The sequence below is a fragment of the Haliotis rubra genome, unplaced genomic scaffold, assembly GCF_003918875.1.
Source record: "Haliotis rubra isolate DU_JTF1 unplaced genomic scaffold, ASM391887v1 Scf27, whole genome shotgun sequence".
Taxonomy (NCBI): Eukaryota; Metazoa; Mollusca; class Gastropoda; order Lepetellida; family Haliotidae; genus Haliotis; species Haliotis rubra.
This window is the reverse complement of record NW_025766780.1, coordinates 2,693,106-2,710,560: the sequence shown is the minus strand read 5'-3', so window position 1 is coordinate 2,710,560 and position 17,455 is coordinate 2,693,106. Positions and strand designations below refer to the sequence as shown.

Genomic DNA, 17,455 nt, shown 5'->3' with positions numbered 1-17,455 from the left:
CTCACTTGAAAAGGTTGGATTAACCAGAGTTTGAGCACAAATGTAGATTCAGTAAACGGTACAAACATTGAGATTTGTGAAGGGTTTTAATTCTGTCAGGTAAATCTGCAAGGAAGAAATATTCTATCAAAAGAAAGAAATATTTTTAGCCAGATATTTCAGCTTAAAATGTTTCTGCCAGTTTTTTCTGCAGCCTTACTTTTTCATAAGCCCATGTTTTGATGTAAAGCCAATGTTATGATGTAAAGCCAATGTTATGATGTAAAGCCAATGTTATGATGTAAAGCCAATGTTATGATGTAAAGCCAATGTTTTGATGTAAAGCCAATGTTATGATGTAAAGCCCATGTTTTGATGTAAAGCCAATGAAGTCAGCTCATCCATAGCTTTCCAGTGAAGTGGTTCATGTGCCTCTACCACTTCTGTGTGCTAAAGTTGGACAGATGGTCGTTCTTAAGTTGTTCCACCATGTATTACAATAATTATTCCCACTTCATATCACTGTGAAGTATGCATACCTGTTTAGTTCAGACAATATCTTGTACCTGAGCTTTATATTGACAGAGTGGAGATGTACTTCGAGGGGTCACGGGACTTCATGAACAGCTTTGACTTCCTGGTGTTTGACGATGTGGAACCAATTCTGCAGGATTATCGGAAGAAGTTTTTCCCCAGATATCTTCCAGTGTTTGAAAAGGTAAACAAAGAAGAAACAAGTAATCTTCTCTATTGCAGTATATTGAAAACATCGTCAAATTCTGACATGGGTAAAACTTGACATCCTTTTATTTATAGACATAGATATAAAATTGAAGTATGCTTAAAACATGCTTACTCACAATTCCCAGTTGTTTTTGATAAAATACAGCGTTTCATACCTCATGTGACACCACAGTATTCTTAATATCATTCCATTTAATACAGTTTGTAGATGTCACTGAGATTGTGATTAGTTTGTATGGTACATGGTGTTGGCATGGGCTGTGTTGTTTTTTGACATTAAACTGTGTATTTTTGGTTGTCTTACTGAATCTAGATTCTGGAGGCAAGCAGCAGTGGGTACCTGGTGGGTAAAGGCATGACCCTTGCTGACATTTCACTTCTCGAACCTCTGCTGACAGCACACGAGCAATTTGGGGAAGGTGTTCTGGATGGCTATCCTAAGTTGAAGGTGAGTTGTCTGCTCTGCAGATATTCCCACCATAGGTGAGTATGCTGCTTTGCAAATATCCCCACTTTAAGGTGAGTATTCTCCTCCACACCTCTCCCCACTCAAAGGTGATTATTCTCCTCCACACCTGTCCCCACTCAAAGGTGAGTATTCTCCTCCACAACTAGGAGAACTGAATATACAGCACCAAGCCATTGTTTTAAGACTTGTTGTCTTATTTTACAGCAGGAGTGAATTAAATTGGAAAAATGCGAGTGGTCTTGCAGTAATTAAACTTAATGTTTCCGAAATGATTGTTAACTCCGAAATGATTGTTAACATGATGGCAACACTTTGGATAGCAGAAATACCAAGTTAACATGTACAACAAACAAGTCTCTAGTCCATACCAGGGTTTAATGAACAGTAATTTCAACAAGTATTCCAGTTTCTTCTTTGATGGGCATTTTAGAAGTTGAGTTGATGAAGAATAATGACAATTATTATGGATATACAACTTCTTTTATCCTGTGGAGGCGACGTTTCGACATAGATTCTAATGTCGTTGTCAAGCAAGTGATACATGAGTAACAAATTGAGAGAATATATACATGAGTTGTTATAACAGTAAATGGGACAAGACCAAAACCATAGAAAGGAACCAGTCAGACTACAAAATTCATAAACTTTTGGAAGCAGTACACATCAAGAAGGTAGGACCCGCCCTCAACAGAGATGAAGGATTCTAAATTCCCAATGCCTACCATGACTTGATAAAGTAATCAATAATATTTCTTGTGTACATTATCTGTTTCAATTCAACTATGTACATCAACCCCATTCATTGTATAAACATCCACCTGGCTTCCTATCAGTTGTATAAGCTCTAGTGCAGTCCTTATATGTCACCCTACTGGCTTCCTATCAGCTTACTCAGTCTCTTATACAAGCATTGTACAATACAACTAGAAATTATTGAGAATTTAAAGATTGTAATTTTTTTTAAAATTTTCACTCATTACTCACGTATTAAATAAGTTTACGTATATTAAATTAGCAGAACATAACTCCAGATTCAAAGACAGGTGAACAGTTAGTATTTTGTCAAGTCACCATGGGCAGCAATGCAGGCTTGAATGCTTCGGGGCATACTACTGATCAAAGAAGTTAGAAAGTCGTGGTCCATGCTGTCCCAATATCGGACCACCTCTTCTTTCATTTCAGCAATATTTGTCAGATTTTTCTTATTGACACTTTCCTTCATAAGTCCCCAAACAGTTTCTATTGGATTTAGATCAGGGCTATAGCTTGGGCAATCTAATAATGTCATATTTTGGGTCCGAAACCAGGCCTGTGAATGCTTTGAACGATGTTTTGGGTCGTTGTCCTGCTAGAAAATCCAAAAATATCCATAGAACACTTGAGCAGATGGAAGTAAATGTCCCTTGAGAATATCTGTGTACCGCTCACTGTTCATGTTCCCTTCAAATACACAGAGGGGCGTTGCCCCTAACACAGATATGCCACCCCACACGTTAAATTTTGGACTGTACTTTGGGCGCTGATACAAAGGTTTTTCATTTGTTTGGTCCAGAATTTCAGTGTTTTAGGAAACAGCCACACAGAACTTTCATCTGAGAAATTAGCATTGTCCCAGTTAAAATTTCTATGCTGTAAGCACCAGTTCAACCTTCGCTCCTTTTGTTCAGGTTTCATGATCGGTGATGGAATTCCTCGACTTTTCTGCCAACCCATTGCATGCAGCTCAGTTCCAATTGTCTCCTTACAGACAGCCACAGTTCCTCTATCAATCATATCAAGCCTTAAGTTTCCTAAACTCCTTCGTTTGTTTTTAGAAACAAGAATACCAAGCCGCCTCCTGTCACTGACAGTCAATTTTCTGGGCCTACCTGCGCCTCCCTGGTGCTCAATGCCATATCCATTTGCAATATTTTTCAAAACACGATAAACAGTGGACAAAGGGATGCCTGTTCTACTTGAAATGACGTTAGCTGATCTGATGTCCTTGTTATAATACTCTAAAATCAACTTCCTCTTCTCTAAATCATCCATACTGAGGATCACTGAAAATGTCGTCTGCTAGTAAATGTAAACAAAGGGGGATAACTCTTCACAAATTAATGAAAAAGGATTAACGGAGTTGTCTCTCTTGAATGAAACCAAGCATTTGATAGCTGGTCAAGGTTGTTTATACTAGAAATCCAATTAAACATATTCCTAAACTTCTCAATAATTTCTGGTCATACTCTACATCAACCTCATTCATTGTATAAACAACTCATTCCCTATCTACTGTAATAACAACTCATGCATATATTCTCTCAATTTGTTACTCATGTATCACTTGCTTGACGACATATGTCGAAACGTCGCCTCCACAGAATAAAAGAAGTTGTATATCCATAATAATTGTCATTATTCTTCAAATATACCAGTGTTAATATTGAGTTACACTTTAGCCTTTGGGCAAACAGTCACATTATTTTTCAAGATTTACTGTATTTTGTTCCGTGACTTTTACTACGAACGAATGTCTTTATTTAAATGTGACGCCAAGAGTCAGTTTACATTTTATGTCATATAAGCATTATTACAGCCATATAGTGACTCCATGACAAACCCTGACTTATACCCTATGGTTATGTTTTTGTGGACAGTGATTTTCCCTCATTAATGTCATGTCTTGAAGTAATTCCAACATTTATTTTTTGAAAGAGCCACAATAACAGCCTCAAAACCATGGGATTAATATGCCCAAGATTGAATATCGAAATTTACATGTATGTCTTCACAAAAGTGATCAGGCTGCTTTTTAAATGCTATGAATGTTTTTTTCAGGAATTCTACAAAATGATGACAACACTCCCAAACATCGCTGCTTTTCTTAAGGGACCTCATCGCAGACAATCGAACACCCCTGAGCATGTGAAAGACGTGTGTGAAATCGTTGCTATGGAATTCCATCGATAGATGACAACTGTTGCATAACTGTTTATTAATAAAAAGGAATGACATTGAGGTGATGTTCAGCAACATGACAAAGAAAAACATTTTGATGTTTTTGACTTGTGGAGATTTTATGTAGGCTTCCAATTTTGTCACGAGTTACCTCCCTTCCATTGGGTAGCCCCGTGTTTGATGAGCTTCAGGCTGTATTATTCTGGGATTCCATCACTCCTTGCCAACATGTCACTTGTGCAAAACAACGAGTGATAATGAAAAAAATACCGTGTTTCACTGAGACATTTCAAAAGTAGAAATTTCACAACACAAAACATAAATACAAATTGATATTCATGAAATGCCAGTAGGTGATGTAAACATATATGTAATGTTTGAAACTGGATGCCTGACTAACATCGCATCAATTTGCTAAGCCGATGGTAGAGGAAGACAGTGAGGTGGTGCGTCATTCGGGTGACAGCAAACAGTGGACTAAACTAGATTTTGCTGCTTGGGATTTGGAGAGTTGAATCGACCCCTAGTGATATGAAAGTATGCCTTGCAAACTCGGTGAAGTATTTTGACATTCCTTGACCTAGATATGGCGACATGGATCTTAATTCAATATTTGTTGTTTAAATGTCGATAATAATTTGTGTTCTCGTTTTTCTGGCTCTTTTTGAGTACTGGATGTCCGGAAATTTAAATTGGATCCAACAGCGACAGCTCCGAATACTCTATAACATCCGCAAATAAGATTTGTTTGGTTTGTTTGTTGTTTAACGCCGCACTCAGCAATATTCCAGCTATATGACGGTGGTCTGTAATAATCGAGTCTGGACCAGACAGTCCAGTGATCAACAACACAAGAATCGGTCTACGCAATTGGGAAACGATGGCGTGTGTCAACCACGTCAGCGAGCCTGACCACCCGATCCCGTTAGTCAAATAAGAAAATAATATCGAACATTGAATTCAAAATGTTAATCCGTATTTGATAGTAGCACAGACTCTCAAACAGTTGAGACACATATTACACCAGTCTGGCCTGTTATGACAATGGTACCACGTGCTGCATGAAACAGTCGCCTGGGCCCCGTTTCTCGTAACTTTTCTCTTAGCATTCGTACCTCCTATACTGTGACATAGGAGGCACGAATGCTACGAGAAAAGTTACGACATCTTAGGATTACGAGAGCTTTGTGAAACGGGGCCAAGGTTCGCAGACTGCTCCAAAATATCGATTAAAGCAAATTACTATCGAACGCAACATTATAGGTCCCCCGTCGTTAAAAAGAGTTGGCTATTCATGTCGACAATCGTTTTGTTTTTTCTAAAAATGAAATTAAGACAAAAATTATGCGTACATATTTCTATCACAGAAGACTTCTGGTCGTCATCGAAACCAATTCCACCCTGGCTTTCGAAGTGCGGTTGCCAGTTGCAGACAAATTCCATAATGATTTTAAAACGTTACTGTTCGTGGCAGCGTATTCAGGGAATGAGTTGATGAACGTCAGGCAGCAACAGGAACATCTATCTGCCTTATAGAGAGTAAGATAAGGTTCCATGAACGATATTTGAAACCTTATGTCTACCCATCGATATCTCTGTCAACATAGAGATCATATTGAGTCATCCTGAGCTCTCTTCCCAACATACAGCGTGGGCAACAGAAAGAAAACACCCTTGACTGTCACAGAACTGGAAGGAATGAGTCATCGTTGAGACCATTTCAGCACTTCAGAGTGCAATAACGTTACAGGTTGTATGTACCTGCTTTCATAATATCCAGTCTTGACGCCGTCGTTTAGATGTCTTGAACATGTAACAGCTTCAACAAGAAATTCAAACACCTAATTCTGAATTCAAATATTCTCAAAAGTTAGAATAAATTTTAAACACGAGGTCGGTTCCTGGCATGGGTTGAAAGCAGTGTGAAAACGACGATAACAATCCGCCAGTTTGGCTGATCACCGATTTCTGCAGTCAAATTAAATACAGTAAGCTACAGTTATACCTCCTACGGATCACCAATCCTAGTTCGTTATAACCGTAGTACTTTATACGCATTTAAACTAAGATATACACCAAGTGAAACCGGTCTGTTGTAACCGTCAGTTTTCTATAAGAGATTTCTTTATTACTGTAATCCAATTTCTACGAATACAGTTAGGGTGTATATAGTTTGCACCAAGGAAGTCAGCTGAAAACAATACGATCACCGTAAAGTTTGTTCAAGAAGTAACTTGGAATCTATTGATGAGATTATTTTCAGATTTGGGTGCCCATCTTTTTTTCTAAAGGAGAAAGGCAGTGCAAACTTTGATCATGATATTTTGATGTTTGCAAGGACAGCAGTTTACAAATTTTAACATAGAAAAGTTTGTTCAACCAATAATTTGAAAAATATTGACCAAAATGTTTTCAAGTTTGCCAAAATCCGTTCATGTCTCAAAGAGAGATGCAGTGCAATGTTTTAGTTAGATTTTCCTCTTTTTCAGGCGTTGCGTCAATGTACATATTTTGAACTGTAACGAAATTAAGGATTTTTGGTTAAGGGAGTAACTTTAACACACTTGAATGGCTTGTTTTGGGGAAAACGCTCCATACCTATAGGAGATGTGCAGTGCAAAGTAACCAGTAACTTTACAATCATTTCATAGATTGTTTTCAGATTTCAACAGTCGCTTCTTTAAAGACGCAGGAATAAGTTTGACAAAGATATTTTATTTTTGTCAAGAATAACCATTCTTAATTGTTTGTTAAGCGGAAGTTGGGAGTCACAGTCTGGGCAAATAGTGAGCCTTGCGTACAGTTTTGGGCTTATCATAAAACCTTTATGAAAAAGACAAGATTCTTCTCTTCGGCTACATTATGACTGGTTTGTTTGGTTGTTGTTTAACGCAATAGGCCATCTATATGACTGTGGCCTGTAAATGATCCAGTCTGGACAAGACAATTCAATGATTAACATCATCATGTGTCATCCAAATTAGCGTGCCTGACCATTCGATCCCGTTAGTCGTCTCTTACAGCATGGGTTGCTGAAGACCAATTCTAACCCGGATCTTCACGGGTTCATTGTAAGTGGTGGAGGGGACTCGCTGCTCCTGTTGGCCTGCGGATTGCCGTCAGCTTACAGGCAATTAGGTTCAGCCCTCCGAACAAAGGCCGAGGCATCTTGAGAGTATGAAGTCAGCAATCGCAATGACATGTCCTTGTTGTCATACAGTAACGGCAGGAACGGAAATGACATTCATTATTAATTTCCCTCTTCTGAAGAATCATCCTCACGAGATCCTTGACAGGATATATGTTTGTTTTATTCACGCATTCTTCGCATACGCTGACAGCTACATTTCCGAACGGCTGATTAAGGTGTAAGATTTACGTCAACACAGCGGGGGTAGCACCATAGGGGCACGACAGCCATACGCAGTACGTACGCGGGTACCCGTGGAAGGGACAGGTGGATCTGACCATAAAAGTGTACACGTAACGCCTTTCAGGATCCTTGATTTGTCAGTACCACATTCTTGCCACGCGTTTCACCAAAATATGATATGATATGATATTTATTTATTCAGTATTTCAGCATCATAGCCTAGAATACAATTGTATTTGATAGAACACATGTAACGTGGTGAACAATACAGCAATATTTCTATTTCCTTCTACATCTCAATAGAAATACATTTTTAAGAAAAATGGCGAGTGCTCGTAAATTATCCTCATTATTTTGTATTTGATATATTACAAAAGAGTTTCACTGAATAGTGCTTAACATTAGATAGGCTTGGTAGATATTGTAATCTCAGGTCATGATACTGTTTAGATATAAACAGGACGTGGAACTCGTCCTCCAACGTTAAGATGACATTGCAAACAGAGTGATTTATATACATGTTCATTTTTGTTTCTACGTGGGTGATTAATATTAAAATCATGAAGAGATATTCTACATTTACATAAGGCTCTTAGCAAAGACCTATCCGAGAGACACAATAAATATTTTTTCAGGCTGTAACAAAGTCTTAATGCTATTATAATTACTTAAATAGTGCGAATATGATATTAAACTATGCCAATTTTGGCAATTAATGTCTTTCAACCGTTGTTTGAATATAGCTGTAAACAATATAGAATTACCCACACTTTGTGATAAGCAAACGTGGGTAAAACACGTGTAAAATAGCTAAGTTCTGAGATTTGACACCCAGTTTTGCTTTCCAGCATCATCTAATCTTTTTAACATTATATAGCATTGGTATGGATATCTAGAACAATTCATATGAAGTATTTTTATCCAGTATTTTATAACCCTTATCTGTGTTTCACAAAAATAAACGTTTCGTGAATATGAAACAGCAATAGAATCGATTACCTAAAAGACATAATCAGATAGAGTTTAGCCCACTGAGATACCATGCCGCAGTGAAGCATGAATGCCCCACTCAGACACATTATACTGACTCCGAGCCGACCAGTCCATGTTGTACCCATTAATGCCGAGCGCCAGGCAGGGACCAACAAGTACCATATTTTAACGTCTTTTGGTATGACGCGGCATTGAACCCGCGACCTTCCGCTCTCCGGGCGGACGCTCTAACCACTACACCACGGAAGCGATCATGAATGATAGGACTGATATAAAGCATAGGATTGTATATGAATGATAGGATTGTTATTGAAGGAGTATAGATATGAATGCTGGATTGTCATCGGAGAATTATGGGTATACCTGATAGGACTGTATATGAATAGTAGGATTGTATATGAATAGTAGGATTGTCATTGGGAGACTATGGGTATGAATAATGATGTTATTATTTGGGAGTATAGATATTAATGAAAGGCTTGTCATAAGGATAGTTGAAATTCTATGCAGCATGTAACATGTTATATTTGGGATTACACTTTCTCAGTAAAGTACAGATTCTTGTACTTTTATTGGTGTGAGTCCCAATGAAAGTACAAGAATCTGTACTTTACTAAGAAAGTGTAATTCCAAATAATACATATGTTACATTTGATTACTTTCTAAATGGCATTGTGTAATTATATGCACCTGGAACTGGAAACACAGCAAAGCCACATCCATTCAATGGAGCACTCAAGCCATCACAATGTTAGTTTTGTGTACACACAGACTTACACAGCCAAATCTCGATCACCAGAGAAATGAAACAGTACACACAGGTTCCTGTGTGTCCATCTTTAGGATGTGTACAGGTGAAATCTTTTCGTTCCGCGCATTCCACTACCAGCTGAGGGTTATGTTGGAAGAAGGAAGTCGCATAAAATCAATCGCATTAAGATCATTTGGAGATATATATGAAAATCGAAACAATATACAGATGTGCATTTACTTGCATCCATATACTATTTCTATTACAATCCATAATGAGGTAATTCAATTTAAAACATATTTAAAAGCTATCTTGGTACATTTAATAGAAAGCGAGCGACAACTAATAAAATCGACTTATTGAAGTTGTACAAATTATACATGACGCTGGCAAAACGTTTTATTCAAACTCATTAAGGGAGAATTCAATATTTGTGAGCCTCGATCAAAGTGATGGTATTGGTTTAACCCAAACATATTTTCTACAAGGCGTTGATGATTAATAGGTGCTATGTTGCTAATACATTGGCCACCAAAAGTCCTTCAAACTGTTCTTTATCAATAAACTGAATACACGATGAGTGTAGTACCCGTTATGGGATGGTTTAGGAGTGAACATCGTTTTATGAAAGTCACGGGACAGTGGATCTAGCCAGAATAAACAGTCACTTGAGAGCGTTACATCTGCGAGAATGACTGCATTGAGCTCCTTCCGAAACGGCTTGCTCATGTTTAAAGGAATTGCGACCATTTATAAGCCACAAGAGGCAGTGACACCAGTCTTCAAAATGTGCCGATGTCCTCAGTTACCCAAGAGTGCTCCTCAGCAGAAGCGGCCCTAAAGAAGCCGTCAAAGACGTCACTTGCCATTGTCACCGAATGTTGTACAACATGATTGAATGTTCCTAGGAAACTTCTTGCACGTATGAACAGATATTGTCTCTTCTTTGAGTCGTACTAGATTCAACACTTTCACGACATCTGCCTTTTGGGGATACAGTCTTTTAATTCCATTTTATCATCCCAGAAACCGCTCTTCCGATGAAGTTGAAATAGCTTTGGGACGACCCGTCAGATGAAAACCGTCCTCACTGGATGTTGGTCTAAACGTCTTCAGAGGTTTAAGTGATGATTACACTTGCTTGAATTGAGAAGTTATGTATGTATAGGTGCTATCCTTCAGAACGTCATGTCAGTACATTCAGTGATGTAAGTGTAATCTTGAATATAGCAAATGAGTAGTGGATACAGTTCCATGTAACACTATTGTCACGCGCAAGCCCTGTGATCGAGTCTTTCAACAGATACTTCCAAGTGTGATGCCCACACCTCTGGTATTTCCCCCCGGAAGATTGCTTGAAAATTGTTCAACCATGCTCACCATCTTTAGTTGTGTTGAGGTGTCGGCCATTTCTTACTTTCCGGGAACGTAAGATTAATTTGACAAATAGTGCACGTTTCTGAATAGGCGAGCAGAAATGCATGTAGTTTCTCCCAACGGCTTTACAAGAAATGATTGGTTCACTGTAGATATGTTCTGGGTCCACAAATAAGATTTGGAAAAGGTAACCATGTTTTTCCACCACTACATTTATCCAGTTTCTTTCAAAACACTTTCTGCTGTCCTTCCCCAATATTAAGTGGCCGCTCCTTTTTATGTTATCTTTGTCTGTTCATGTCATCGAACGTTTACTAGGAACTAGACCCCCATTTCCTCCACTCACAGCCAATTCTTCAACAAGGGAACTGTTTGGCTAACTGATTCTTTACTTCAAGCAACGAATTCATGTCTGCCTTGGTGAGGGCTAGGAGTAATATCCTACCAGATTAACATTGCAATCTGGTATTGGGGTTTCCACCACACGTGTCAAAGGTTAACACAAACTCTCTGTTTCCTTCTTCGGCTTTAATTTCACTCACACCAAGATGCTTTTGGAAATATATCTGCAGGATATCTATCTTTTACTGTCTGAAAGACAGTGTTGTTATGCCATCGAGTTCCTTGTTATCTCTGTGTTACAGGCAATATATATACTCACCAACATTGAAAACGCACCACTTACAAAAGTTCAGATTACTAAAAGCACGTGTAAGGAATTGATATTTTTAGTGGATAATAACAGATGGACGACTGACAAAAACAACAACACAGAAAAGACGCTCATTCATTTAATTGTTCCACAGTCAGAAAGGATCAAACACACGTGGGGTCAAATCGAAAAGTCATTATCGCGTGTGACCGCCATTTGCATTGGCACATGCAATGCAACGCCTCCTCATTGAGTCAATAAGCTTCGGAATAGAGATCTGGAGGATGGCATTCCTCTTCTGCAGTAGTGTAGCCTCATGTTCCCGGATGTTTCGCATATGTTGTCGCCGCGAAAGACTTTGATCAATTTCGTCCCACAAGTGCTCAATGGGGGGATACATCTGGCGAAAGTACTGACGAATGAATTCCCTGGATGTGTTGCAGCATGGAAAGTCTAGCTGTGTGTGCCCGTGCGTTGTCCTGTTGAAAAGTATGGACATCTTGGTAGTGATTGCAGAATGCTACGACGTGATTCTGAAGAATCTGGTCACGGTAGTAAAGGGCATTAACTCTCCCTTGACAGACATGAAGGCAGTCCTGTGATTGTAACTTATTCCACCCCAGACCATGGCACTCCCACCACCCCAACGGTTTGTCTGAACTACACACTCATCAGCATAACGTTCACCACGTCTACGCCAAACACGTAATCGGCCGTCAGCATTACGTAAATGAAGACGTGACTCGGCAGTGACTACCATACCATGCCATTGTTGTAACCTTCATTGAACATGCCTGCTAACCCATTGTATACGCTCATTACGGTGTCTGTCAGTCAGAATTGGTCCAACGTAAAGAGCATGGAGCCCTGTAGCGTGTAGACGGCGTCGCGTGGTGTCAGCGCTGATGACCCCACGTCGACCTTGAACTAGTGCAGCAGTCCTGGCAGTCGGCAGTTTTCGATCACAGATAAGGTCATGGTCAATATGGCGACCCTGACGGGGCGTCGTGACACGTTGTTGCCAAGGTCGTGGGGGGTCACGGGTGCTGCCTGTCTGCTGACGTCGTCTATGAAGCCTAACGATGGTGGAGTGGCCAAGTCCAAGTTGTCGAGCAATATCCCTGGTGCTGGTGCCAACCTGAATCATGCCTAGTGCACGTTCTTTTCGTGAGGTGTTAACCTCGGCATCTCTGTCCTCGTTTCACAATCGTTAGTGAAGCAATGAGAACCTGCTATTAATGTCGCAGTCAGAATGATTTCAGAATGAAATCCGCGCCTTTTTTATGGCGTGGCTGCATGTTGATGCATTTTGGAATTAAGAGTCATACGGTGAACAGGAAATTGTTTCTAAAGTATTTTTTCGACTAGACACGCCCTTCGACTTCATGTTAGTCATATTCATTGATCATTGTCATGCTGAAATCCATCTTGATGAAAAATCTTAGACTGGTGCGTTTTCAATGTTGGTTAATGCCCTTCATTTGAAGAACCCGGCGTTTTGGAGTATTCTTCAAATAAAGACGTTAACATGCAAATATTCTCACCTGTATATGGCGGCGGTTTGTAAATTATCGAGTCTGGACCAGACAATTCAGTGATTACCCAAAAGTGAAGTGAGCGTGACGACCCGATCTCTTACAAGCATGGGTTGCTGAAGATCGATTTTAACCCGGATCTTCACAGGTGTACTGAAAATCAAAGATGCCACCATGTGTTCACGAGAAAGGTTAACATATTCTGCACTACCGGTAAAACTCGCCCCTCACTATTTGCTTAACAAAAGGGTTTCTGTTCTTACGGCAGTGCTCCCTCAATGCGACGACGGCCTGTAAGCGATTCAGACAATCAAATGACTTGACACAAAACACATTTACTGACTTTATTGAAACTGAGATGTTGAATTTCAATGAGGTCTTCTGTCCACAAATGCAGAGATTCTACTGCTAACTCAGCCAAATCAACATCCACAACCAAAACATCCATTGCCTCACCAGCCACCAAGCAACATCCTCGTTGGGCCAACAGCGTTCAACACCCACACGTTACAGTCATTCCCCTTAAAAAATAACAAGAAATATCGCAATCTGTACACAACTGACTTAATTAGAATAGTTTGAAAGCAATACATTTTTTTTTAAATCCGGGTCCAAGAAAGGTTATTAGAAAAAAATGAAATATAGACCATCCAATGTATAGCTAGAAGTTCATTAGGACATTAAATGATGGGATATCCTCAGATTAAGCTTTTAATGATGTCATATATCTCATTTCCATCATTATAACGTCAATCCTGGCGCTGAGAGCACTATACAACACGTCCTTGAGGTATGCCTTACCTCATTAACACAGCACTTTAGCACCTGTTATATTACTGGAATTGTCAACTTTCAACCTGAAAAAAAAATGACGGCTCTACTGATAACGTCATTATTGTGGTCTTGTCACATTCTAAACTTAGCATTAATCATAGGTGTTTTTCTTGAAGACATTCATATCATTTAACAAATTAGATACGGTTTTATGCGATAATTACTTGTTCGATCTGACGAAGGCAACAGAAAACGTCTCAAAGACAGACATGGTGGCAATCCTTTGAGTTTTATCTTCAGAATATTATATCACTGTACAGTGAGTGAAACAACTGTCTCCGACACGGTGACACCACCTTTGTGTGATACATATTATGGAAGGAACGAATACGTTACCGTTTTAGTGTGGCCGAGTTGATGTATAAGATCCAACAAGAGTTTGAGTTGTTAAATTAGTACGTGAGTAGGGGATTGTGGCGGAAAATGAAATTCGTAGATGGTAACTCAAAATCTGGCATACCCTCCAAACTCATCCTTGTATGTAAACACAATACTGAGTCAGGCTTGCCGAGATTAAGTAGGAGGGTGTTTACCGAGTTCAATGACGTTTTTGTCATGCTCTCAATTTGATTGTGACCAGGCTCACTACGGACTTGTCTTAGTAGTGAATCAAACCAGGACCTGCTCAGGATGCGCGAAAGCTTATCACACAATGTTCTCATATCGCGCTTGCAGGAAAGGTAGTATTTGAAGTTATGAGGATGCTTTTTCGCCAAATCGAACACTATTTCAATCACATGTTGTGTCAGCTTGATATGGGAGAAGGACTTTAAGAGCCTTGACGCTCAGCAGCGTGGTGAAACCTACGTCCTCGGTTATGGGGCCAAGAGTATAATCATTTGAACGAGAATTGTATTCGAACCACATGTTGTAGCTTTTGCAGTTACACTGGCGTGGTAACTTTGTCTATTATGTACAGCCGCACTCAGCAATATTCCACCTATTCCAATATTCAACAGGGTGGCCTGTAGATAATCGATAATCTTTGACATCTTTGTATACGATGACGTTGATTCAACCAAGTCACCAAGCTTTATAATCCAATCCATCTAGTTGCCTCTTAAGGTAGGACACGCGACCAAAACCCACCCAAATGACACGGGTGTAGTAGTAGAAGCGGCGAAACTGATACTGAGCTGACTTATTCCCACACTCATAGAGCAGTATGGAACTCCAGATGAACGTCAGAGCAACAAGAACCACTTACTGTCTAACTGATAAATTAAATCGAGGTTCCGTACAAACGATGTTCTGACCGATACACCTGTCTCATTCGCCGTCCATTGCCATATCTGGTCAATTTGAAAGATTAAACTTCACTGAATCATCCTGGGCAGTCTGTCCACCGTAATTCAGACTGTGCAACAGGACATTAAACCGACGACAGTCGCAGAGCTGGAATTAATGAGTCACTGTGGAGTCTTCACTTCAGCATTTGATGATGCAATCACGTTACATGTTTTATCTATCTACTTCCATCATCTTCCAATCCAGACGAAGTCGTCAACATGTAACAGCTCATACGAAACTTACACTACTTCAAACACTGAAGTTATATCTAATTAATATATTAATACCATTCTGCTAAATTAAGATAAATTTAACCACGATGTCGGTTCCTGACTAAGAGTTGAAACCGATGTAAAAATGTCATGAACGTGACCATGCTCCATATAGGTTGGATAATAAAATAAGTCTGCAGACACTGAGAGACACTATACTTCCATTGCTTCTCTTACAGACAGACATTCGTTTGAATATAACGTTTTCATAACGATTAAGCTTTCATAAGTGATTTTGTGGGCCTTTATTATCAGTTGGTTTTATTGTGAGGCACCGGACTCAAGGCCCAGCAGCCCAAATTTTCCAACAGGATTTCAGTTTGTCGTTACTATACAGGCAATTAGGTTTGGCTCTCTGAACAAAGGCCGGGGCGTTTTGAGATGATCAAGTCAGCAAGCCCTGGGATATGTCCTTTGCAACTCTGGCTTAGAGTGACCACAAAAACAGAATTGACATTCATTGGTATTTTCACCTTTCGGGTAAAGAAACATGTCCACGAGATCCTGGACAGGAATACATCAGGATGTATGTTTGGTTTATTCACAAATGCTTCACTTATGATAAAAGCACGGTCATGAAGGGACTTAGGTGGAAGCCGCTCTCAGTAATGTAACAACATAGAGAGGGAAGCATCATGATTAACTTTCAAAGAACATGGGGACATACATCGCCCTGACTTGAGGTAAAACTGATAGTCTCCAACACCACGAACACGATGGCATCATGAAATAGACAGCAGGGGGACACACGATAACCACATTGCATGGAACGGATACATATAAAAGGTTTAGGTGTAAACGCTTTACCAACTGTCTGGCAATAGTATGATAATCGAATCCTAGACTCTTGGATAAGGATTCTTGATTTGTCAGTACCACCCCCGTCCATATGAATGTTACCAAGGTAGACGTTTATGTGAACATGAATTTGTACATCAGTTTAGAAGAGGTGAGGTGAAATTGGGTTTTACGTCGTACTTGAGAATATTTCGCTTGTACTAGCCCAGACTAAAGCTCCTTTTTTTATAGTGCTAGCCCACTGAGATACCATGCCGCAGTGAAGCATGAATACCCCACTCAGACACATTATACTGACTCCGAGCCAACCAGTCCTTGTTGTACCCATTAATGCCGAGCGCCAGGCAGGGACCAACAAGTACCATATTTTAACGTCTTTTGGTATGACGCGGTCGGGGATCGAACCCACGACCTTCCGCTCTCCGGGCGGACGCTCTAACCACTACACCACGGAGGCGGTCTCAGTTTAGAAGAAGGAAATGTCTATAGAACCAAGTGGATAATTTTAGATAACGGAGACGTTGAGCGCGATGGTGACGACGTAGCACGGTCCCGACGTCGGGTCTCCTGGCTCCCAGTCCAATCTTTCTCAACCTGCTCCGTACAGTTTGACCTGATATCCTCCGAAGTCCAGGCACCCTGGCTGCTGTGCTCTCACGCAAATGGAGTACCCGGATGTACCGATCTTGGACTGCAGTGGTTACTCGAGGTCTGCCTGTACGGGTACGGTCATTTGTTATACCTGTTTGCAGGCCGTGATATCGTGCTCAAGCTATCATTCAGACGCCTGGCAAAAGAAGATTGTTAATCTCCAGCGTGCATTCTTTCAATGGCGATGTTCCGTGTCGCAGCGTCAAGACGTGGCGTAGTGATTTGACCTTGAAACTCCTTCAAAACGAATGCCGATTTCCGAAAGTTATCTGGATTTTTATAGCCAGACAGTGCATGCTCTTTGCTGCCCAATTTCCACTGGAAGGGGATTTCTGTTGGGTTCTGGCGATGCCTTTTTAATCCTTGTAAGAAATCTCATCAAAATCAACATTTTCAATTAAAGTCGATTTTTTACTTTTGCAATTGTGTAAACCATTTATCAACACTTTTGGTACATATTTTGACGATTATTTGAACACAATAGGTAATTAGTAGATTTTAAAAAATACAGAACGCCTATGCGTTTTTTTAATAGTATATGTGATACGTAACATTGACATACAGAGTATATTGAAGTTGTAACCAAAGTACTATAGAATAAACATATACTTGACGCTTCTGCTTAGGTATTGGGATACATATGATTTAAGTTTCAACGGTGGTAAGCAAGTATATATATTTGAGGACACAGCAGCCTACATGTATATATGGCGTGTCAGCTGGGGAATACGTATATGATGTAGGTGTGGATGTAGGAAATGTTTCAGATCAAAGTGAATCCTCTTCCTCAAACGAATAAT

General features: G+C 39.9%; 1 protein-coding gene across 2 annotated transcripts in view; it reads left to right on the top strand.

Annotated features, from left to right (window-relative positions):
- The window catches only part of LOC124280579 (glutathione S-transferase A4-like), a 29,039-nt gene extending 24,271 nt beyond the window's left edge, over window positions 1-4,768 (top strand). For both annotated transcript variants that reach the window (XM_046716557.1, XM_046716555.1), the window contains 3 exons: window positions 565-697; window positions 1,037-1,171; window positions 4,010-4,768. In XM_046716557.1, coding sequence (XP_046572513.1) covers window positions 565-697; window positions 1,037-1,171; window positions 4,010-4,141 — 400 coding nt within the window. In that variant the 3' untranslated portion in view covers window positions 4,142-4,768. The remainder of the gene's footprint in view (window positions 1-564; window positions 698-1,036; window positions 1,172-4,009) is intronic.
- Window positions 4,769-17,455: the final 12,687 nt, after the last annotated feature.